Source organism: Strix aluco, chromosome 5 (genome assembly GCF_031877795.1).
Source record: "Strix aluco isolate bStrAlu1 chromosome 5, bStrAlu1.hap1, whole genome shotgun sequence".
Taxonomy (NCBI): Eukaryota; Metazoa; Chordata; class Aves; order Strigiformes; family Strigidae; genus Strix; species Strix aluco.
Window position 1 is genome coordinate 31675725 of NC_133935.1, and position 24993 is coordinate 31700717.

Consider the following 24993-nt stretch of genomic DNA (forward strand, 5'->3'; position numbering starts at 1 on the left):
GACAGTTAAACCACAGTGGCAGCAAAGAACCCCTTTTTGTCTCCAGATGTACTGTTGCTAGTTAGAAATTGTTTGAGTGGAAATCATGCCTGGAAGACTCTTAGTTAATGCTAGAGACTCAGGAAAAAAATACTCAGTTTATGGCAGCTAGTCCAATGTCAGGAATAATTTGTCACTAGATCATGCTGTGCATTAAAAGCATGAGCAATAGTCAACAAGGTGATGCAGTGACATGCCACCTGTTGATTACCTTCACAACAAACCTTTCTTTTATGGTGCCTATATAATGGCAACTGGAATAATTTAGGTTTTAGCGATGTTAACTCGGATGTATAGTGGTAAACCAGTATATCTGGACCTCTTTTTATTCCTGGAAGTTGGTTATGTTTTGCAAAACCAAAATTGAAGTATTTAATTCTAGCTGTGGTTAAGACAGGGTTGTAGATTCTGAATGATTTGAAATGGGCTTGAGCGTTAGCTAGTTCAGTGCTGCTGGTACGTTATTCTTTCAAAATAGGATTAAATACCCAGCAATTAGTAGGTAAGGGAATTCATTTTTACACATAATATTTAATATTCAGGAGTTACATAATCACTTTCCTTGAACACGCTTATTCTTATACACACTTTCAGTTCTTATAGAAGAAATGAGTTTCACTCCATGTTTTTTCCCAGTTGTGAATAGAAACTATATTTTTAGAGCTTCCTACTGTTCTGTCGTATCTCATAGTCAGTGGGAAACTGTCACACATGCTACCAGTGTTTACTCTTCCTCCAGATTTGGATGGGAGGTTGGGAGGGAGAATTTGAAGAAAACACTTTCCTGATGGCAGCCTGTTCCTTTCAGTTCTGTGCACCTGGAATATTTTGGTGTACCTACAGAGGCAGTTTACATGAGGTGACCAGAAAAGAGGTATTTGCTGCAAGTAAGGAACTTGGAGTGCAAATGTGGGAAGATGTGCAGCACCCTTAAAAAATACTTGAGGAAAAAAAAAAAAGCTAGCTTAGGAGTCCTGACTGTACAGGATATTCAGCTGCTTCGTAGATTCCCTAACCGACCTAAGCAAATTGCTGCACTTGACTGTATTGGAACTAGAAATACATACAGAATATTTGGGGGGGTTACACTGCACGTGCATATAGTTCTAGTCTCCCAGGGCAAGACTTAATATCTGTGAAAAAGGAGTATGCAGGGATAATGAATTGTTTCTGCTATGGGAAGATAATAGAAACTGAGTCTGATCTTTAAGTGTGCCTGGGTGCTTGAATTAGTTAGTAAGTGTTGTAGTTAGCTGATGAGTACTTGGTTATGAACTGTCGCAGTTCTTGGAGGGAAGGGGGAGGTCTGCTCCTTTCTTCTATCAGAGAAATGATGCATAAATTGTGGGTGGGTTGTTTGTTTGTTTGTTTTTCCTTTTCCTCCCCTCTGGCTACCTAATCAAACTGTGTCTGCTTTCCTGGCTAAAATTTTTTCTATGCAGTCCAGGCAAACGCGTTGATGTGTCCTAAAGCCCTGGCTGCTGGCAGAAGTAGATGCTTAGTCTGAGGATTTGAATTAGGAGGAGATGTATGCATGGTATTTAAATTATATTCTGACTGTGGTAGACACTTGAGAATCTCCTTGCTGTAAAGTCTTTGCAGTCCTACTCGGCTACGTGTTCTGTCTTTTAACCCAAACTGTTTTCACTAGATTCTACTCTCTTGTGCCACTTTGACTTTGCTAATTAACATTATTACTGCTCTAGAAACATAGGCCTAAATTTGTCAAGAGTAACAGGAGGAGGACAGTCGGTCTTGTCTTATATCTATTAGAAGTTAGACGGGTACTGGCGAGAGGGTTTTTTCAGTTAGGGATAGGAATCCATATTCCTCTTCATGAATAAGATTCTGTAATGAGATAAAACAGATTATTGGGGTAATTAGTAGCAGTTCTCTCTTTTCCCATAGAGACATTAGTGGTCCATAAGCATGTGGTTTGGCTGGAACTTTGAATGCTTTTGCTAGATAGTAATGTCATGGTATTGCAGTATAAAGCCTGCAACAAACCCTTTCTGGGAAAAGCTGGTTTTTGGCCCAGTTCTGCAGTATTTCCTATTCTCCAGCTTCAGATCATACACTGTCAAAAACTGCACAGACACTTCATTAGTCTTGCTTTTTGGCTGATACTCTTATTGGAGGAGGTATGTGTCAGAAACACATGATAAAACTGCTAAGTCAACAACAGCCTTTGACTCCACCTATAAAATATTGTGTACTTGACTGCGTAGATTAATAATAGTGTATTAAATGGCATGGCTGGATATTTCTGAGATGTTTTAGGGAGATGGATGATAGTTTAATATTCCGTCAGGGAATCAATTTTTCTTTCTTTATTTTTCCTAGAGTTTTAGAAATTAATAGGGAAAATTGAAGACTTAGACAACGGGGTGGATTACTCCTGCCTCTGCATATTATTTTCAGTATATTTCAGTAGTAGAAGTATTTCCTTAATCTCCTACTGTCTAGTGAAGCCAGGTAAATGCAACTTGCTTAGTTTGCTAAGATGAGAACAGTGCTTATTTTTTTCAGTGGAGGAAATATTACGAAGTAGTAAATGTTATGGCTTCTTACTAATTTCAGGGTATGCATTCACTTATTGTAAAAGTAATCAAGAGCTTGAGTTTTATTAGACTTCTGTCTCCAGAGCCTTAGTTTCTAACAATGATTTAAAAGGCCTTGCCTGGTAAAAACATTCTCAATTTAGGTGTGGACTCTAAGGTTGCTAATACTTTCAGGACATCGTAATATTAGGGTCATGATGTATGTAATGTAGATTTTTCACTTGGAAAACTACTTCAGAGTGATTGGAAAGACCGAGCATGTTGCACATCTGCTTTGACTACATGTTCATTTCTGGATGAAAAACAAACAGTTAAGTTTTGTAACTATATGTAGTAAGCAAACAGTTAAAACTGTGGTGAAAAGAATAATATGATGATTATTAATGACAAAAGTGTAACTTGCTGCTGAACAAATAACATTTGCAGCATGAGTAGAATTTGCAATGCCTAGTCTAAACAGTGGCATTCATTTTATGAGGTATTGCTGTTACATTGCCATTATACCTTTGAGGAAATATTAGCTGTTGTGGTTTTTTTTTTTCAAGTGGTTCCAATGGCAAATCTGACAGTGACAGTTCTTGGAAGGGGAATTTCCTGTTCAATCTCGGTTTCAGATTTCTGTCATACAGCACTATGCAAGATACATTGATAGACTTCAGTGTCAGGCTCGTACCTATAGTATTTAGTGAAGATTTAGAGCAAGCTAATCAGCCAGCAGACTAAATACTATAGATACAGGTGTAAGGTACCTCTTAAATGGTTTAGTGGGTCACAGTATAAGGATTCTTATTTTTTTCTCAGAACTGATTGTTGGTCAAATTTGTTTGGTGATGGGTGAGTAATAAACATGCAATAAGCAATAAACAGTTTTATGTTTTTAACATTTTTCTCTGAGGTAAAGATGCATTTCCAGAAGTAGTGCAACTTTATTCTGTAAAAGCCTAAATTTGCTAAAACTCAAGCCTAAATTTGAGCCTAAGGCTCAGCAAGTAAATGCTTTTTGCAATATGTAAGTTTCCTGCCTTTGAAGAATAATTTCCTAGACTGGAGTGGCAGTTGAAGTGGAAGAATAGTGAGGAGAATGGTGCTTCTCTTGTTAACTAACCCAAACTGTAGCTCTTTTCCCCCATCTCCCCAATACTGCATAAATTATGGGGGGGGAGGGAGGGAGCGAGTGAGCAAGAGGATTCTTTTGTGATTACAATTTTTTTGTTTACCCTACATGATTTTATTAAGATGAATATGGCTTTTTCTAAATGCTTTGGGAGTAAGGGTTGTGAGCTTTGGAGACAGTTGACGTTTGATTTTATATGTTTTTTATCTAGTAATGCCCACAGTTGGCTGACCTTTTAAATGATTTTTTTTTTTTTGTCTCCTTTTAGGGTTTCGTTTTTGCACTGAATGTAGCCAGGACGGATCCTTGTGGGCTTTGGCAGCCCTTGGAAACTGTCAAAGGTAAAAATCAACCGAAGTTCAGTATTGTGTTCTTGAAAGTTGGAGGTGAGAAGAACATTAGCCTATACTAGTTCTTAACCAACTATAGGATATGTTGCTGTTTTCATATACTTTCTAGTGTGTTATTTCCTGTGGGTTTGGGTGTGAAGTTTTTTCTCTGTAACTGTCTGATGCTACTTGTTTTTGTCAGCTAATGTTGATGCATATGATCATTTTCTTTGAAAATTAATGAATTTATGATGAGCTTTTAAAGTCACTGGAACCAGGATGTGATTAATTCCTACAAGCAATGAAGTTACATTTGAGTTTTGTATATCTTCTGGACGCTCTTGCTTTCATCTCAGTACCTCTCAACTCACATTTAAAATGACAAAAAATATTCTGTCCTTTTTCCGTATGTTAATTTTATGTTGGTTTTGTATGTTCTTAAACTCAAATGTAATGTAAGGCTGTAGCAATTAGCTATATTATGGTTAGACCACCTGTTAAAAATGAACACTTTTTTGTCTATGTACCTAGATAGAGAATAATGATTGCAATCATGTACCAATACGATTGTGTCAAATAAGCACAGTCTCATTTAAGACATAGTTCAGTACAGTACTGCCTTGTTCTAACTCCATTTTTCAAGTATGCCATGTAACACCATCTTTGAAGAGCACTTGTGTGCCTCTTTTGCTCTGTGCTCTTGTGCGAGAGTTTGGGACCTATCTTCAATTTCTGCTTGCTGTTTGTAATGGTGACAGTTTGCACAGCCTTCCTGCCTTTCAGGGGTTTTTCAGTGGGCCATATCCAATTTAGACTTGGGAATTCACAGGAACCACAATTGTTTTTCCATTAATAAGTGCTTTTCTTGCAGCTGCGCTCTTCAGAAGCTTGAAATAATTTTTTCTTCTATATCAATTGAAGAACAGTTTTCCTCTTTAGTCCATATTTGATTGCTGCTGGCAGTCTGGAAAAAAAAAGTGTTCCTGTATGAAAGGCCCATGTATTGGATAAGGTGCTTAGTTCCAGTGATGCTTGTTTGATGAACAGCAAATTTGAAGATATTTGGATTCCAGCTCTCTTTCTTGCTAATGAGAACCTTGTGTTTCTGAATGGTGGACCTTTCTAAGTGGGGTACAAAGAGGCCTGAGGAAGTACCTTGTTCACTGACATGGATTTTTTTCAGGGATTTATAAGTATATGGAAATTTGGCTCGGATTTTACCTGCTGGTGTGCTAGAATGCCATAGTGATGAGATAGTATCCATAAGGTGCTCTGCACTGTTCTGCTTACACTGAATTTACGACTGATAGCTGTATCCATCATCCTGATGACACTGAATGAAATGTGTGCATCTTTGCTGCAGAATGAGATGGAACATAAATAGGACTAAATATCAGACTGGATTGTCCCAAAGCCATATTGTTTTATGACAGGACAATATTGTAGTAGGTATTAAAGTTTGTAAGAACTACAGCTAGCTCATATTAGCGAGTGGTTTTACCTTTGAGAATAGATTCTCATCGTTGTATGATATTTAAAAGAGTTAAATAAAAATTGTTCCTAACTTCAGATGTGCATCCACTACATCATATGCGGACATACCTGTGCATTGCTATTTGTCAGACCTTCCTTGGAGTTCTCACTCAAGCTGAAGTTGGTTAAGTTTTCTAGAAAATATCAGGCAAATAAAAACATCAGGTGATTCCAGTCCCATCTGAAGTAGTTTTGGTGGATATATGCAAGAATGGAAGAAGATGATTATCTTACTTTTGACCTTTTCCAAGAACGACTTTGTTGGTAGACGTTTGATCTGAAAATCTAAATAGACTGTCTATAAACTTCATGTATTTTTATCCCCTGAGAACACAGCATATCACATAAATATTGGAAATAAGTAAATAAAGGCCTTTTGGCATTTGGCATTTTTTCCAGTCCTATAGGACACCAGTACAAATTCTGATTGCCTGTCTATCCTCTGTGCACAAAACAAATTACCCTATATGTGACATTCAGCCCTCTGCTCAGAAGCTGTTGAGCTGAAGAGGCAGTGTCAACAACATGGAATAATGACGTTATTTCTTCACATGCTGGCACTACGCAGTGACTTTGTTGGCTGAGAAGTCATCCTCAGTTGTAAATGACTGCTACAAAAGTCTGCCACAGAGGTGGTTTCCTATGGATTCAGGAATCTGCAAATGCCTGTTTTTGGCAAAAAATAAACTTTGAAATGCAGCATTCTTGTGCCAGTGACCATGGGAATCAAGGATTCAGTACATAGAAAGAACATAAAAGTGATAGTATTGAATTTGACTTGTACTTTGTTGCCTGATGTTTTGTCTCCTGAAAGAAGCCAGAAGCAAATGCAATGGGAAAAAATACCACAGAAGGGTAGTTTTCAGCAAAACTTCTTGCAGTCTGTGGCTTAGGATCTTCCTCCACCAGCTGCAAGATTGTTTTGGTGGATTTTCCTTTCCCCTTGTGATTTTTTTCTTTTTTCCCCCCCCAGTAGATTACAGAGCCTTTTAAAACTTCCACCTTCTTACCATCCCACATGAGTGAGTTCACTCTAACTGAGCATTGTATGAAATAGTATGATACATGTTTTGAACATTAAAGCTGATAAAACATGAAATACAGGACAAATGAAGAGTAAGTGAATAAACTCTCTTTTCCTTCTCTATTACATTTGCTTTTTTATAGATCTCTCTCTGTTTTTCTATTTCCTGCTCTGATCTTTGAGCTATAGATAGTTCCAGTGTATTTAATCTGTCCTCTGTGGGAGACCTTGCTTATCTCTGTTCTTGTATGTAGCCTTTCCGTTTTTTATTTCCTAGTTCTGCTGACTTTTTTATTTTGAGATGCACTGCTTGGTAGTTTTTTTTGTCTTCTTCCAGGAGTAATATACAAAAACTGGTGTCAAATATTGCCACTTTCCATTCCTCTGATAGTGAGGGATATAGGGGTATCTCAGAAAATAAACATGGAGGTTCATATTTGCGTTCTTCCAGCGCTCTGAATGAACAGTGACCTGTCCTTGCAATGGTCTTGGCCTGACCTGACTGGTCTGGTTTTATTTTACAATCTTTCTTTAATGCTTCTGTAGCTCAAGTTCAGTCTTGCTTGTTTCTCTGATTTGAAGTCAGTTTAGTGCCACAGCAATTCTTCTGGCCAAAGCTGTTTTGGCCATTAGACATCAGACTATCTGTCTAACAATCTGTGGAGATTCCCAATTAACTTGAATCTGATACTGCAAAATCATGCTCAGAAACTCCCAGCCCCAGAAGCCCTGGAGCGGGTTTCAGGAGCTTCGCATGGGAAGTACCATGGACAGGGACTGCTCGGCCTGTCCTCCCCCTGCCTGCTCCACAGCACAAGATAGCCCGGCAGCAAGACATACTACTTACATGCAGGGGGATCTTGGCATAGATGCATGATACAAGTCTTGCTTAGCATTTGATACTTACGATTTTTGATTATATGCTGCAGGCAGGATATTTAGGAGGATTTGGGTGAGAGTTTTGTTTTATCCTCATTCCCCTTTCCCCAGAAAAGGAAAATTACTATGCTGTAAGTCTTTACAGATCTTATGCTTTACATGAGAATATATATTACTGAACATAACAACTTGTTGGTTTTATAAGATTTAATAAGTTGTATGTAACATTTTGTAGCTTCAGGCCCTTTATGTTTGTAGAACATGTTCTTCATTCCTTGTGTCAACTTAATAGCCATGAAAGATGTTGTCTACCTTGTGCACAACATACAGAAGATGTTAGCGGTGCGGACAGCCTTACCTTGTTGAACAGGCTTTAACCATGAAATGAAGGAGGTGCATCCAGATGAACAATTCCAAGCTTTCTCTTTTTTGACCTCATTACTGTTTGCACTCCTGAAGTTGTCAGTTTCCATGCTTGGGATTGCTGCTGTGAAGGTGACAGTAGAGTCATGAGCTCTGTGGCTGAGGTGCAAAAATGAAATGGAGAGACTTTAAATGGCTTTTAAATGCTGGTGCAGTTGAAGAATTACAGCATCTTGAGAGGGACAGCTGTTAAAGGCCAACAGTTCTTGACTTTAAGAGAATTCTTAACTCAGTGTGAGCATTTCCATACCTGGAATGTTACAGATCTGCTGATAGCTTACGTCTTGCATTTTGAGAGCAAGAGATTCCTGCTGAATTTATGCTGGTGCATTTAATCTCCTAAATTGATTCGTTTGATCCATTACCTCTGAAAGGTGGCTTATCCTCTGGAGTAGAAGACGTTCTAATCTTTGCAACCAAAGTCTCCCTAAGTGTATTGCTGTAAGTTACTTTACAATTCTAAGAATGGACTCTGGGGTATAGATTTTATTCAGTTGGAACTTCAGTGACACTGTCAAACAAATTTAAAAATAAGTTACCAAGTAGCGTTGAATATTGGAAACACTGGGAGCTGTTGACCTGGGTTAGATTGGAAATGTCAACTGAAAGCATGAATGACTTTTATCAGTTCCCTGAATCATTTAGAGCCTAGAATGTATTCATTTCTAAAATGAAGAAAAGGAAGAATTCCCTAAAGTAAGATTTCAGAGGTACTGTGGGTTCACTGAAAGTCTAACAATTTTTCAAACTAATAACCTTTAGATTGTCTGTAAACTGAGTCTGTGAAGCTTATATTTGCAAAAAAAGCTATTTCCTAGTAAGTAAGTATTGCTCAGGTCTAGTCTGTGTGATTATTCCTTACTGACTGTAGCTTTAATGAGTAAACACAATGAGTACGTTAAATACTCAGCAATGACATATTTTAAAATTAAAAGAAAGTATATTCCTAGTAGGTTCTCTTTTTCTCTTAATTAAGTAGAGTTATGTCTTATCCTGAATAACAGCCATCTTGTTTGTGAAGACATATAAATTCAGCGAATATGTGCAGAATGGGAACATTAAAGTTCATAGCCTAGAATTGTTATTTACGTGCACTGCAATCTCGCATAACACTGTTAAAGGCAAAAAAAAATAATTGTTTTTAAAATATATCTTTCTTTTTTATCTTTTAGGCAGTATTTTGCATTTCTGCAGAGCTTTGCACAGATCCTGTTCCCATGCAAACTGATGAGGGAGAAATACTGGAGGAAGGCAGTCCCAAGGTCAGTGAGGTAAATGCCACTGTGTGTTGGAGGAACCAGAGCTTGCCTGGCTGAAGTGGGAAATACATGGAGTGAACACTGACTGCTGGTGGCATTTTTAATAAATATCTGCATGCAAGTAAATAATATTTATTACCCTGGAGACGTTTAAAAAATAAAGGCCTTTAGAAAGACAGGCTTTTTTGCTGTCTATTAAGGATTGGAACATGGGTCTTTGGGCACTCTCAGGAAGGAAAGAGGAGAGTTTTATAAAGAAATACTAACCTTGATTGTATTCCATTTGTTAGAACTGGAAGGGCTTGTCAAGCTTTCTGTCCTACCCACCCACCCTCTCAAGTGACTTAAGGAATTAGGCATGTGGGCCCTTAGGTGCAGGTGTCAGTGTTGGTGGATTACTGACTGACCTATATTCAAGGTGTTCTGCTTCCTGTTTCCTTGTACTTGCCAGCATGTGCTTTGTTGTGAGACTGGATAGTGTGTTGCTTTTAAAGGCACCTCTGATTCTCAACATACCTCACTGGGACAAGAGGCTACGAAGTGTGGTGTTGAATATAATGTTGGTTGTGTCCTGCTTTTTGCTTCCTGAAGATGCAGATATTGAGTAACTAATTTCTTTGGTTTGCATAATGACACAGTGATTATCATATTATTCAATAGGCTTATAAATTTATTTTATAGTCCTCACTATCTCAATGTGTTAGTATTAACTTTGCAACTGATCTGTGTTTAAAATATGGCTCCTAAATTTCACAAAAATCTGAATCATTGTTACCTTGCTTGTAGTTTTGTGTAAGAGACTGGCTGAAAAAGCAAAAAAACCTGGAGGACTAAAATTAAAATTTGTTGTTATCTAGCTGGAGTTTATTTCAAGAGATGTTCTCATTGTTTTATGCTCTAATAGAACAAAACATTTTTCGAGCTGAAGGTATCAAGTTAGGAGGTGGTTAATTATTAGAGAAAGGATTTGGCAATTGTCCTGCATGTATTTTAGGAATTGTGTTAATTTAAGTAGCTTTGAAGGAAGTCTCACTAGATTAGGAGCTGACAATTGAAAACACATCAGTAGATGTACCTGCTGCCATACAGGTTGTTGAATGCATCTCTTGACAAGGGTGTGATTACAAGGTTCAGTGGGGGATAGACAACATGTGAGAGGAAACATGATGGTGCAATTAATTACTGATTTTTATTAGCATGATTACTGGTGCTTACTTTTCACCAAACAGAGAGAATCTGTGTGTGTACATATTTATGTATATAAACACAGGTGCCTGTATGTATGTGTGAATATATATATGGATACATAGCTTTCATTTTTTTGTCTGTGTGGCAGGAAATAGATTGAAAGTAACTCTCTTGTGAAACTTACCCTTCTCCTCCAGTGGAAGGTATGCTTTTCTTTGGCATTCTTAATTCTGGATATAATGGCGGAGATTGTATCTCTATCCCAGCATTAGATGTTCAAAAAAATTTAGTGGGCTTAAACTTCAAAACAAATATTTTAGACTGACTTTGAATACCAAAGTGTGTATGCAGTGTTGCTTTGAAACAGTCATCATTTAGAGATCATGGGAGATCTGGAATCATACATCCGGTATTCAGTGTTATTAAGGAAAGAGCTGTATAGGATCAGTATATATTAAGCAAAAAACTCATGACTACATCTAGTCCTTCTCCTCATCCTGTGGTGTAGAGGACTACTTACTGAAGTGTATTTTTCAGTGTTTCTTTAGTCTGTAAATGATTATCCTCTCTTTTCTGGTCTCAGGAGAGTTTTATAGCTATAACAGTTGAAGGATTTGTCCTGGAAAGACTGGGCAAAGTATTTCCCACTATATTGTGTTGTGTTGTAAATTATGTCCTTAATTTACAAATGTTTATGTGATCTAGTTGAGCCATTTTCATAAAGATATGAAACTTTCATAAAGTTTTTCTAAGAAATATTTTTTAAGACTTCAGTGATGTAGTTCTGTTTTTTTCCTTTTGTCAGGACTATATTTTTTTCCTCCCCTCAATTCCTCCAGGCAGATGACATAAGTTTGTTTGGAAGAAGTTAGTTTTGTGCTTCAAAGACACTAACATAACTATCTATTCATATTTCATTTGGACCTTTCATTTCTCTCATTCTACCCATTCCAAAACACTAATCTGTAAATAAAAGCTAAATATATAATTATTGTTATACTTATTATTCAGATCAGTGGATCTTTTCTTGTGTTTTTCTAGGTGGTTTTTTACTCATATTTAAGTACCAGCAGTCCGTTTGGACCTCACTCAGTTTACGCTCTGTTCTCAAAAATCCCATAATTTACCTTAATTTACCTGTTCTTTTGCCTTCACTAGAAATGTTTTTTGAGCCTGTAAATGATATCTAAAGAAGCCGTCGTCTTTAGCATTTTATTTCCTATGAACATTTGAGGAGGACTTGGAACACTTCATATGTTAGCAGCTCCTCTGAAGCTCTTCTCTTAAACAGTGTAGAAGTTGAGTCTGCAGCTCATAGGTCTTATGAGATTAGTAAATGCTGATTAAGCACATTCCATCTACTTCAGTGATGATAAGTTTGATTATATCATGTATGAGGTCAGATTAAGGCCCCATTTTTAGCCTTTGTTCTGAATATTCATTTCTAGCCAAAAAGATTTTTGCATGTGATATAAAGAATGAAATTACTGTTTATGGTGATTTGTAGCATCTTTTCTTGGCTACCTCAGAATACTTATGAAATAAAAGTGGGCAAGCTTTCTGCCTTGAAATTATTTCTTAAGTCTTACAGGACTTGAACAACAGTATTAAAGCTATTGTGGCAAAAGGTGGAGGAAAAGATTGTAGAATTTATTTTTATACTTTTTTGTTTGATTCTTAAGATGCAAACATAAAGTAACATAAAATATAAGCTAAAAACCACTTTATGTTCAAAAGACAAAGGCCCGGGCCTACATGCTGGAATGCGTTGATATCAGCTACACTTGAAGCATTTCTGTTGAGTAGTAAATGGCCTTGCTGTGACTGTGCCTGATACTTTTTCTTTTCGAAAAGCAAGATGCTCAGGGGTCTGGTAGGCACTTCCCTACAGTTCAGAAATTCTTTCTTACTCAGTTTTGGTCTTGACAGGAGGTAGGAAACCTACATTTGGGCCTCCTGCAGAATGTTCCTGTTTCCAATTCATCTGAATTTAAATTGAAAAGCACTTGAACAAGCAGACATGGAAAATTGTCTTTAGATTTTTGTAGCCAAATCCCTTTCATGCTGTAATATATTTTGCCAAGAAGGGCCTTTGCCAAAGTATCACCTAACAATCACTTCCAACACTGTCTTAAGGTGATCTCAAGTTGAAAATTATCTGTCTTATTTTACATAGGTATGCACTGATCTTGAGGGAAAGAAAGTAAATACTAACTTCTAGAGATATCTTTGTTATATTGATATCAAGGTGTTTTGTCTTTATCACCATGAAAAGACATGCTCATAATTTATCTATGTAAAGAGTAAGGCTCACTGCATGAAGTTCTGTATCTCACTGTTAACAACTGACACTTCTGACTCCACAAAAACAAAGCAAGAGGAGTTCCTGTTGATACATATCGCAGGAAAAGCAATGATTAGAATAGTAGTCTCAGTTACCTGAGACTGCAGATCCCATGACCAGTTATCAATACTTATTTCCAGAGTCTTCAGTTAAAAGAATGTTTAATTGATAGAAAAGATGTCCCTCACTTTGCTCTTTTATGTTTTTGCCCAGTAGCATGGGAAGAGGCAGTATGTTAATGCTGTCGGTAGTCACTGAGAAGCCTTGGTACTTCTCCTCTGGAATCACAAGGGCATAACTCAAAGTACCAAATCTATTGTAGATTGAGGTATACTTGAATGAAGTATTCTGGTGTGTCAGGGATGATCATCTTTCATGGAGGCACTGTGAACATCAGAATATAAAGATCTGGGTACTGCAGGTATTAGCTTTCTTATGGTGCCAGTCTGAAAATAACCTAAAAAGCTGTACATGAAGACTCTGTCATACAGTGGAAAACAAATGATATATCATGCTTTATTCCTTGTGAACTGGTTTGGTTCTATGACTGTTTCAGGTTTTCCAGCATCCTAGACTGTATAGTATTCTGAGATATCAAGACCAAGCCTTGAAGAGAAAAAGAGATTTCTTTCTGGTTTTGAAAAAGAAAAAAAAATTGTGCCTCGTGTAGAGCTGAGCAGGTCACTTCAGAAACTAAATATTTGTGTGCTTCAAACTAATTCACATTACATGAGGTGTGATTAGAAAATTTAATCCCTGCAGTCAGTCATCATGTAGAGTGATAGTCTTGTTTGATTCCTATCAAGCTGGTGGCACTGCTGCAAAAGTTCACCTTCATGCTTGCCTTTGCCACTCTTGAAATGAATGACAGAAATTCAGTGGCAACTTCTTGGTAATTAGGCTTAAGGAAAGTTACTGATGGACTCAGTCCTTGCTTTAATGTTTGTTTCCCCCGCTGTTGTTAAGGAGTACATTTTTATTTCATTTTGTAATTTTTTTTTTATACTGTGATACTTGCGTTGTGCTCTCATCCTTCTCAGTTTTGCATACTTGAGAAGTTTCTCCAATTCTTCCCTTTAGTTTATTGGCAGCATATCCTTTTGTCATTCATTGGATTGCTTTCCAGCAAAGAAGTGTTTTTTGCACATGCTCTTTCCCCTTCTTCCCCTGCTCCCTGCCCCTTAGGCTGCTTTTGGAGAAACTTACTGTCTTGGTAGTTTTGTTGCCAGGGCTTTTCATCTTAACTGGTTCCATTGTTTGATCTCACAGTTTCTTCCTTGTTGTCAGACTGTCAGAAAATATTCTTTCTGTTAAAGCATCAACATAGTAAAGACAGCTGGCACCTGTCAATAACATGTTCTTGATTCCAGTAATTATCTAATAGTGCCACAAAGAGGCGAAAACAACCTGTACAGAAGTAACATAGAGTTTTTAAAGATGCAGTTATTTTTGGCAGATGTGTAAGTCTTATTTGACAGGAATATTGGGTCTGTTTTATCCATATGATTTACTGGTGAATATCATACAGGGAGGTATCCTTTTACTTTATAAAATAGTTGTGGGATGGGTTTCTGGATCTTCAGGGTCTCTTTTCATCCCTTCACAAAAAAAAAAACAAACAAACCACCACAACATTTCTACTTGGAACCCCACACCCTCTACTGTTCTTTGGATTATGATTTTATTTTATTTTTTTAATTCTATTTTGTGGTAGTTAATTTGCCACTAATGATTACTAGGCTTTTTCCTTTAACAGCCTTGGTACTCTGAAAATATCAGCAAGCACTGAGCTTCTTGTTTGTGGCTGATTTCAGCTGTTTTCATCCATCTGTTAAGGATTACTGCACAGACAACACTTAAACTTTGTTTTTCAGTTGTTTCTTTGCTGTAAAATATTGCAGGAGGAAGCTAAAATTTTATGCCTGATTTGAAGTATTTTTAGATTTCTTTCAGTATTGTCAGGAGTTTTAAGCTTATGTTGCAAACTTCTTTCTCAAAAAATGTGATTAAAATTTTCTTGTAAAGTTTCCCCCTGTCTTCCTTGTTCCTTCATCTTTCAAAGTAAAAAACTGTGAATTTTCAGGAAGGGAGGTACTTTGACCTAAGTAATTTATAGAAAGGTATTTATGAATCGTGGTTTTGAGTCAGTGTTGTAGAAGGGAAAGGAGGAGAAATATCTAGTTCTGCCCTTTTAATGCTTTGTATGATAAAAATCTAGGTACACAAATCATGATAAAAATGTAGCTGCACAGAATTTGTAATAATGCTCAACTTGTAATAAGTACATGAAAAGGGAAAAGGTTCTGTACTGTATGGTGTTAGATAAATGTATTTTTGTTCAAAGTTTTCATTAGTATTTGTAGAAATAATTATTGAACTGAATAGGTAGTATAAAAATTAGGCTACTTCTCTGTACTCTGGTGGCTTTTTCAAAACCAGTGACACAAACATTGAGGCTTCTCCTGTTGCTCAGTCTCACTGTTCAGTGCCACTTATCAAGCTGTCTTGAGGTTACCTGTTAATCCTTGTTTTATTTTCTTTGAAGTTGCTGCCCTGTTCTTATGTCAACAGGAATCTTTCCGTTACATTATTACCTGCTTGTTCTCATCCTGCTTAATTCTTATTTTTCTTGCATCTTTGTGTCTGATTGTGAAGTATCATTTGCCTTCTGTTTAAATCACTTTTCAGAACTCTGTTGACACTGGCTATGTTTGTGGGGGTTTTTTTTGTGGTGGTATTTTTTTTTTATCCTGAAGCAGTCAGGTGATGAAGAGGTTAAAAAGTATGACACTCAAATATCTAAGCTCTTGCTTTTATTTCATATATGTTGAGACTGAAGAAATGTTAAGTCTGCCTTTGTATTTGATCTGTTAAGTTACATGTTTTTATATTTATAAACAGAAGCTTAATATTCAGGAGGAAGTGTTTTTAGGAGGGAGCGTTGCCGGTCAGGAGGTATCTTTCCTGCACTAACTGCATTTATAGTTAAGTTATACTCAGTTTTTGATAATAGTGGATGTTGCTTGATGCTGACAATACTGCAAAAGTTAGGCTGGTGCTTTCATTATGTGGGATGTAGAATTAATATAGTAAAAAGAAGTCTTAGTTGGGTAGTTAAACTTAACACAACATCCAAAACCTTGACGCCTGTATCTCTGGGGCTTATAATACTACTTAGTGATACAGAACTGAGTTTCTATTCAGATGGCACTAAATAATTTAAAACATTCAGGCTGAAGGCCTATGCAGTAATGAAATGAACAAAATGCTTTGTCACTGTAATTAGAAAAAGCTGTTTTCTAATCTAGTACTGGCCTGGTACATGGTGTTTTCAGACTTGATGGTTTCCCTGCAGTACAAATCCCTGCTACTCTTGAAAATTTTGGCTTGTTACGGAGAGGTGAACTTTCAACCTCATTGTACTTTCTTCTGCATACCTGACAAGTCAGAGTTACATTTCATGTGGCTGTTGCCTCTCTATTGGGTCCAGGAAAGTAGTTGTGGTGGGCTTTTTTTAAATCATCATATTTTCAGAATGTATTAGTTTATTCTTTTTTTTTTTTTTTTATGTCTGCTGGTGGGTTTTCTGTTCCCTGATACACAGGGTATGTTTCCATTGTTTTTCTGGAACATGAGTTGTAGGAGCAGCTAGTCTTTCTAATGCTGATCTACAACTATATTAAGTTCCTAGAGTCTTTGTATAAACTATCTTGTAAAGTCTTTTAGAAGTAGAGAGGTATTCTGCCTGACAAGACAATTTATGCTTCTCCTGAAACATAGCAGCTTAAGAACTGATCTGAGCATAGACAGTTTTTTCACAACATAAACTGATGTCATCTTCATCATGCTCTGCTAGCTTAATTTTTCTAGCCTGAAAATATTACAACTGCTTAAGACAGTAATTTCAAAACCAAAATCTTCGCATATCGTGTATTTTTAAAAAATAGTAATCCATTAATCTTTCAGTAAAGAATGAAATTACTTTAAATTTAAAGTTAATAAAATAGTTCTCCCTTTTAATGAGATGTTACTAAAGCTTGTAAAAATGTTATCGCATACTCCTGTTTTAAAAATAAATTAACATAGTCCATCAAGGGAGGTAGAAATTTTGGGGTAGTTTTTCTCTTGAACTTTAACACCGTGGCCAGCAAAAGAAGCTAATAACACTTTCCTACAAAACACTACACAGTTGGACCTTTCTATGTGGGGAAAAAAAAAAAAAAATCAACCTGCTTGTGAATTTATAACTTTGAATTTCAAAATTTCAAGGCATTGTAGCAAAGAGCTATAATTACAGTATGTGGTTTAACCCCAACTGGCAACTAAGCACCACACAGCTGTTTTCTTACTCCCCCCCTCCCCCCAGTGAGATATGGGGGTGAATCAGAAGGGTAAAAGTGAGAAAACACATGGCTTGAGATAAAGACAGTTTAATTTTTTTTTTTTAAAGTGGGGGGAAAAAAAGAAACAGAGGAAAATAAAAGATAAAACAAGTGATGCAAAACAAAAACAATTGCTCACCACCAACCAACTAACCCACTAACCAGCCCAGCCAGTCCCTGAGCAATGGCAGCCTCTGCCAACCTCCACATACACCCACACCCGCACTTCAGTTTTATTATTATCCATGACATCACATGGTATGGAATATGCCTTTGATCAGTTGGGGTCAGCTGTCCTAGCTGTGTCCCCTCCCAACTTCTTGTGCACCCCAGCCTACTCGCTGGTGGGGTGATATGAGGAGCGGTAAAGGTGTGTAAGCACTTATACTCTGTTTAAGCACTGCTCAGCAGTAACTAAAATATCCCTGAGTTATCAACACTGTTTTCAGCACAGATCCAAAGCATAGCCCCATAGTAGCTACTATGTAGAAATATAACTCTATCGCAGCCAAAACCAGTACAGTGTGTTACCAAGGTCTACTGTCTTTATAATACAGCAGTTATAAACAAGGTAAAATTGTTGAAGACCTTGCAAAAAAGTGTGGAATTAAACAGACGGTGCTACTTGAACTTTTGTAAAGGAATGCCATTGATAGCTGCTTGGTCATTTTTTAAAGAAATTCAGGATCAAGTGGAAGATTTTGCCAGTTGGGTGTACTGTTTTCTACAGAGGCAAGATGTATTACTAATTTGAAATCTACTTACTTAGCTGTAGTGAAGACTGATAAATACAGATACCAAACTGAAAGATGAATCTCTCTGTTTTCTAATTTTGGAATACCCTGAAGTGCTTTTGAAGCACAAAAGAGGTTAATACAATATTGTATTTTCTTTCCCTTGGAAAATACCATCGTCTGCCAAATTGACTTTGAGCTCTGTAAGAACTGTCATCATACAGTCCTTTGATCCAGCCTTTTCATACGTACAGTTCGTGTGGAGGAAATGTAATGGCATGGAATCACAGAATCACAGAATCAACTAGGTTGGAAAGGACCTTGAAGATCATCTAGTCCAACCATTAACCTAACACTGCCAGTTCCCATCTACACCATATCCCTCAGCGCTATGTCAACCCTACTCTTAAACACCTCCAGGGATGGGGACTCCACCACCTCCCTGGGCAATCCATTCCACTGCCTAATAATAATGTCATTGCAGCAAACAGGTGTGTATCTGATTTCTAAAGGAAAAAATGCTTCAGTCTTAAATAAAACTAAACTCACCTTTTCCATTCTTTTAAAGGTTCTTTCTTTTTCATAAATGTTTTCTTGTTAGTTTTGTTCTCAACCAGTAGCATCTCTTCTTCAGTTGATTATAGCAGTTTATAACACTTTACAAAACAGACAAAAAAGCAAATAATATTTGCTTAAATTTTAAAAAGCAGCTCTGCATTTGAGAGCTAACGTGGTATAGTCCATTATGATTTTGGAGACAGTCAGGGACATTGATTTGTGGCTTTGTTTACAAAGTGTCTCTTCTCATGCAGGTGTACTATTGGCACAGAATTTCAGGCGTTTCTACCTTTTCAGAATATTGCCTTCGGATCTCTTTCCATTCAGTATGAGCCATACAGAGTTGTTGGCAGTGGTTGTAGTCCATGTCAATGTGACAGAGTTCTATATAATCAGCCACTTAAAATCTTGTAGATGTGAAAGTATTGATAAATGTTTTCAATCTTACTATCTTATGTCAGACTGAGGGGATAGGTATTTGAGCAGAAAATTGAGCCACGGACAGTAAAAGCTTACTCTACCCTTCCAAATCATCTGTAGTCTGATTAGTTTGAGTCATTGAAAGGGGTAAAACTCACTGGTCTTGTTGACTTAATACGTTTGCAAGACTTCATACATTTGCATGACCCTATAAGGACAATTTCACTTTCAGTTTGTGAACTAGATGGGTATGAATTTGTTTCAGTTCCTCAAAATCTTTTCTTCTTTTATTGGGTGTGGAAGTAATGGCTATGGGGTTTGTGGAGAAGACCTTTTTTTATTCTTGATGCTAAAAATAGTAGTGATGGTTGTCATCATTACAGTAGATAAGAGAGTGTGTGGACAGCTAAGAACACTTGAACTCTGCAGAACGGCTGTGTGCAATATCAGTTCCCCTGAGGGTAAAAGCAACATTAAAAGCATATCAACATTTCCTGTCACTTGTTTAAAGTCTGTTCACTGAGACATTTGGATAGTAGACAAGACAGTATATTATAAAAAGGGAGAATGTAGTAGTTGTCTACAGATGTGGTAAGCCTGTGTGGAATTAGGTTACTGAGAAATGTTACAGAAGTACTCTGAAATCATATTGGTAAGTTTCAACAGATACAGAGTTTCCACATGTGATTGCTAGAGAAATAATTTATTCCCATGGCATTTTGAGGTTTTTTTTGTTTGAGGACAAGTTGTAACATGCGCAAGCAAGCAAAGCCCAGGTTCTGCGCCAGAGATGAGTGGGTGCTTTAATGGTTTGGGGGTCTGTCAAATATCTTAACAATTTTAATAATCCTGAGAAATTTGGAAAGTTTATGCAAGCAAGCAGCGTTGTCAGTGGCTCCCATGTGACTGAAATGAGTTTGAATTTGCATTCTGATAACTGGAGAAACTGGGAAGTATTTGTATGCTATGAGTGTGAATAACCTGTATTCCTTTTCCTTTTTGACAGTGGTCAAAAGTGGATGCATAAGACAGGGTTAAAGCAAGGTTAATATATACTTACAACAGAATTGCTCTCAGCATCCAGCTGTTTGTTGCTCAGGAACTTTCTGGGCCACTGACAGTTTCTATGTGTTTAGAATCCACACAATAGATCTCTCTTCTGTGGACACAGAAAAGAAAGTGAGTTCCTTCTCTTCCTTGCCTGTCTGGTCATATCTCTTAAGGCCGAATAATTTCAGCATCTCTGTGTGTGCCTGGTTTATGTCACTTCCGGTCACTCCTAATGAACAGTGGAAAACAATATTTGTGGCAGTGAAGGTGACTGAATGTGTAGTGCAAAAGTATAATTTAGTTTTCAGTAATTCTGATTATCATCTGCTTTCTTGAGCCATTAAAAATTCTTTTCATTGTTCCTGTTGTCCTTTTGTGTCAATGCATTGCCTAGCTTTCCAAATCTAAGTAGAAGAGAGCAGTTAAAATGTCTTCTCTCATCTCTGTCAGGGGGATTAACAATGTGTATATCAAAATATCAGTCACTTAGAGATGTCAGTTTGCTATAACTTGTTCATGTGTCTGCACCATAAATAGTAAATTAACTGTAAAATGAGTTGGCTAAATAGAGTTGTAGGGCTGCATGTGAGTGGCTGTTCAAAGTAGTGGAGGGGGACGGAACTGTTCGAGGACTTTTGTGTCAGATTCTTCACCTAAATGGAAGGTTTAAAAGATTAGTTATGAAAGTGTAAAAGGTTTTTTCAGAATTGCAGAAGTTAACAAGAATTTATGGCTTGTGAAAGGCTAATGATCGTTAGCTGAAGAATAATACATGAAGTTAATTAAATAAAAGATGGGAATTACTTGTATCTTACTAAATTCAGATTTTTCTGGGATCCATACTATCTCTGTATTTACAGAACACACTAAGAAATGGATGGAGTGAATCATCAATTGTGGTGCAGGAAAAGGAGAGCACTTTTGCTTACATTTAGAATGCTTTATGCATTTTGTATCTGAGATTGCTGAACTATTATTCAAAGCTGCCTTGGCAGCTTCAGAGTTGAAGTTTTCAAATGGCATTTCTATATATCCTGTCATACCATAACTTGAGTGACTTTACACCTTCAACCACCAAAGATGTTTACCAGCAAAACAGCATCTTGATGCAAAGAGCAAGATTCGGATGAATGATTATTTTTTACATGTATATATATGAACTGTTTTATTTGAAATACTTTGCAGCTAAGTAATGCATTTTAAAACACTAATTAAGTACACTTTCTTATCTCTACAATATGAAATGTGGCTGGGGTCCTGACCTTTTTAGCATTTCCAAAGTATTACTGTTGTTTTCATGATATTCATAAAACTATTTGTTTTAAGGTTAGCATGGAGATCATGTAGGACTTCTGGGTATTTCACAGAATATTAGATAACATTAAAAAAATTACGTAGAAAATGGGCCATAGGTAATTTCTGCAAGTGCAGGTGATTAGTTAGTGAATTAGTGCAGTTGGACATAGAAGCAAATCTTTTAGTCTTTTAACCTGCAGCTTTGGTGCTCATTTAGGTGAAACATAAATTATGTGTTCTGAGTTACATAACTTTTCTATTCTTAATGATTAATTGAGCCATCATTGATAATCTGTCCTATTGTTCTGGAAGGATCATGGTATATGTCAACATGTTGGCATTTACAGTTAATAGTGTAACATTTTATTGAGTCAGGAATTAAAGTATCCTTAGGCTGCATATGGCAAACAGGTATTAGATTAGTGATTTTAGAAAGTAGCAATATGCAGTTTAAGTGTGTTAGCATGCAAAATGATTAGTAGGGAGTACTGAATGTGATATGTGATTTAGCACTAGGATTACTTTAGTAAGTTTTCACTTCTCTTTTTACTAACAGGAAAAGCAGTTAGGACTGTGTGATGGTAGTAACAATGAAATGCTCAATCTAGATGCTGATGAGAAACTTCAAGAAAATAGAATTTCTATTTCTAAGGGTTTTTTTTTAATGCTTTCATCTGTGTACTGAAATTAAGGTTTAATCTAAAAAGTATGTTTTGGGACTAATTTTGCTAACCAATTTGAGTTATTCTGTGCATATTTTGAGATGCTATTTTAACACTAATTTATTCCTAGGAAAATTATTGAAGTGTTTGCAGGTAAATTGCATTGATTTTTATTAAAAGAAGTTAAATTAAAAATTTAATTAATCTGTTGCTAATGAGTAAAATTTCCCCCGATGCTGTTTGTCCAAAATGCTCATAATAAAGCCAGGCGGAGAGGTGATTCAGTCTTGCTTTCATTTGTAGTAGTGATTACATTTTTGTTAGACCTCAAACTGTCTCAGATTTTTGACAAGTTCTTCTAACGGCTTGACACTTAGAGGTCTTCTGCCACTGTTAGCAGTAGTGGCTAGTGACTAATTGCTTGGATTTTAAGGATTAGGTTGTGCAATTCTACTTAAAGCAAGCATTAGTGAGACAAAAGAAATGTTGATGGCCTGTTTACAGTAGGCTGTTGCTACTGATGATTGGGAAGGTGCACTGGTGTTAAAGCAGTAGCTGTAACAAAACACCAAATTTATCAGTCTTAAACTGGGTTTGTAGTAGGCTGTGTTAAAATTAGCAGGTAACAGCACTGGAAGTAAATTGCCACAACCTGCAGAAAGCAGCTTTTGACCTTGGCTGGTCCTCACCAGAGTCTAGTTGTATGCCAAATAAGGTTTTGAGTTCATGTGTGCTTGAGATGCTCGTGAATGAAAAATCATAAAAGAGTCTTTTTCTGCTGTTCACTCAGGTGGCTGGTTGCGGTGGTCTTTTATAAAACAGAAAAGAAAAAATGAAAAATCAGCTATGAAAAGGAACTATGGAATGAGTGGAAAAAAGCTGTGATGAAGCTGCATTAGTATGTTTCTATAACTGATGAAGACAAAAATACAAAATACTGTTTAAAATTAATAGCTTTTCATAATAAATATAGGATTTCTTACAAGCATCTTTTTTCCTGAGAAAATGTTGGATTTCTCTTATGCTCACTTCAGTTTTGGTGGACTAGGATATCTAATGAAGGTGTTGAATCTTGTTAGGAAAATGTGCCTTCTGACATCAGAATTCAGAAAAGATAAGGCTTTTGCCCTTGAAACTTTCTGACCCTTCAAAGCGTGGCTGACTTTATCTAGGAATTCCGGATTATTTTACTCTTTAATCATATCCATTAGGGTCTCACTGAAGATAATTTTAGAAGGAGTAGTATGAAACTGTAGTAACAGGTGTTGCACTTCTGGGGGAAAAAAGTAATAGTTCATTATGTCTAAGCACCTTCTGGTATATTTCATTTTCTAAAAACTAAGTATTGAGTGTTTAATTATGAATAGCTTTTTTAACTTACATAAAACAATTTGTCTTTTAAAAAACCCAATGTATAAATTTTTGTCAAAATTTAGATATTCACAGGTGCCTGGATTTTTAAGGAAAAAACCAAAAACTTTGAAATAATAAAATACGGAGTTCAACAACTTGCAGTTCGTTTTTTTTTTTTAAAAAATGCAAGTTTTCTGTTGACTTCCCCCCTGCTGTTAAAGGGTCTATATCTGGTTCCTGCTTCCAGCTGCCAGAATCTTGAAGCCTTCTCCATCGCCTGCCAGAAGAAACAGGTGTGGAGTGCACTTCCGTTGATTCCTGCTCTTGGTATCAATGGCTCCATCTGCAGTCCTTTTAAGAGAAACTAAAGTGTCTCAGATCCTTTTGCTGTTCCACCTTTTCTTCTTTCCTTGAGATGAATATAGTAGGTGCAAGAGTTTTGTCTTACCACCACCTTCCACTCTTCTCAATATTCAGGACAACTGTATTTTCTACATATGGTGTAAGTCAATAGAGACTAAAGGTTTAGAATATGCCTTTTCAGAATGCTTACAGTTAACCAGACCTGTTGTGGTTGCTGTATGCTGTGTACAGCTGAAACTTAATGAGGACTCTGGGCTCCAGCTCCCTTCAAAAGAGGACTAAAAGAGTACTGGATGTGATACAGTGATGATAGAGTGAAGAGAAACAGAGAGACTTGTGGGGAAGAAATGTGCATAGGAATTTTATAAGAACTGTGGGTGGAGGAGAGAAAGAAGAGTATTTTCAGCTAACTGTGGCTATTATGTGCTGTTCTTCTCTTCAGTTCATCCTCAGGTAATCACTTAATCAAAAAGTTAAATTATCTTCTCATCTTTTCTGTAATGAGATGTTACTATTGTCATTGGGAAAATAAGACCTAACTATTCTAATTTTTAAGTACTTTTTTAATCTCAAAAGTAACTAATGAGCAGATAGCTGGTACTAAGAACTAAGTTTAGGAAAACGTAAACAATGTCCATGGAATTTTACTGGGGCAGTTTGCTCATTAAGTGTTTTCAGAAGGCTCTTTGTCAGATATATCTCTTTGAATTAAAGTGAACTACCCAGTAAAGCAACTCTTACTTTTAAATGTCAGGGAAAGTTGGAAATGGATATTACTTTATAAGCTTATTCTAGAATTTTTAGAACACTAAATAAACAATGTAGCATTTTCTAGCAAGAATTTTAAAACCTGAAATTTCAAAGTGAAAAATATAAATCACTGATCATGAAATTGTTTGACACATGCAGGCAAGCAAAAGAAAACTAGAGGCAAGGTCCTGCAAAAAGAGGAATGCAAGAATTGCTGCACTGGATCAGGCCCATGGAATGTTCTTATATATATATATATAACTTTCCCTTTCACTTTGTAAAAATGATCTCATTGCCAGAAAGGGAAAAGCTTGTATTTTCATTGTTTTGTAATCCTTTAATACCCAAATCATACATACAGATATATAAAACATAAAATCCACAAAGACCTCTGAAATTTGGTGTTGCAATTTATGTTTCTACAACAACTAATTTTTTGTCTGCTTAATAGTATATTTTCCAAATAATTGTATGTCCTTTTACGTTGTGGGGTTTTTTTGTGGGTACGTTATGTTTTATTTCTACTGTGGTAGCAAAGGGGTGATATTTGTTACAACACTGTCAAACTGCTTTTTTTTTGTATGCCTCAAGTCAGGTGTCATCTTGCATTGAGGGAGATCTACAGCCCAAATGTTGTATTTTATTAATGTAAAATCTTACGTCTGCCTCAGACCTTTCTTTATTCTGAGCTCTCACATTTTTAGTGTTGTGGAGGGGCTTTGAGCCTTCACT

At 36.6% G+C, this 24993-nt stretch overlaps 1 protein-coding gene across 18 annotated transcripts in view; it reads left to right on the top strand.

Annotated features, from left to right (window-relative positions):
• The window catches only part of TNRC6B (trinucleotide repeat containing adaptor 6B), a 149207-nt gene that overhangs the window by 12276 nt on the left and 111938 nt on the right, over positions 1-24993 (top strand). For 16 of the 18 annotated variants that reach the window (XM_074826726.1, XM_074826719.1, XM_074826708.1 and 13 more), the window contains 2 exons: positions 3983-4055; positions 9075-9173. In XM_074826726.1, coding sequence (XP_074682827.1) covers positions 9130-9173 — 44 coding nt within the window. In that variant the 5' untranslated portion in view covers positions 3983-4055; positions 9075-9129. The remainder of the gene's footprint in view (positions 1-3982; positions 4056-9074; positions 9174-24993) is intronic. The other 2 variants (XM_074826709.1, XM_074826713.1) reach the window with 1 other exon arrangement.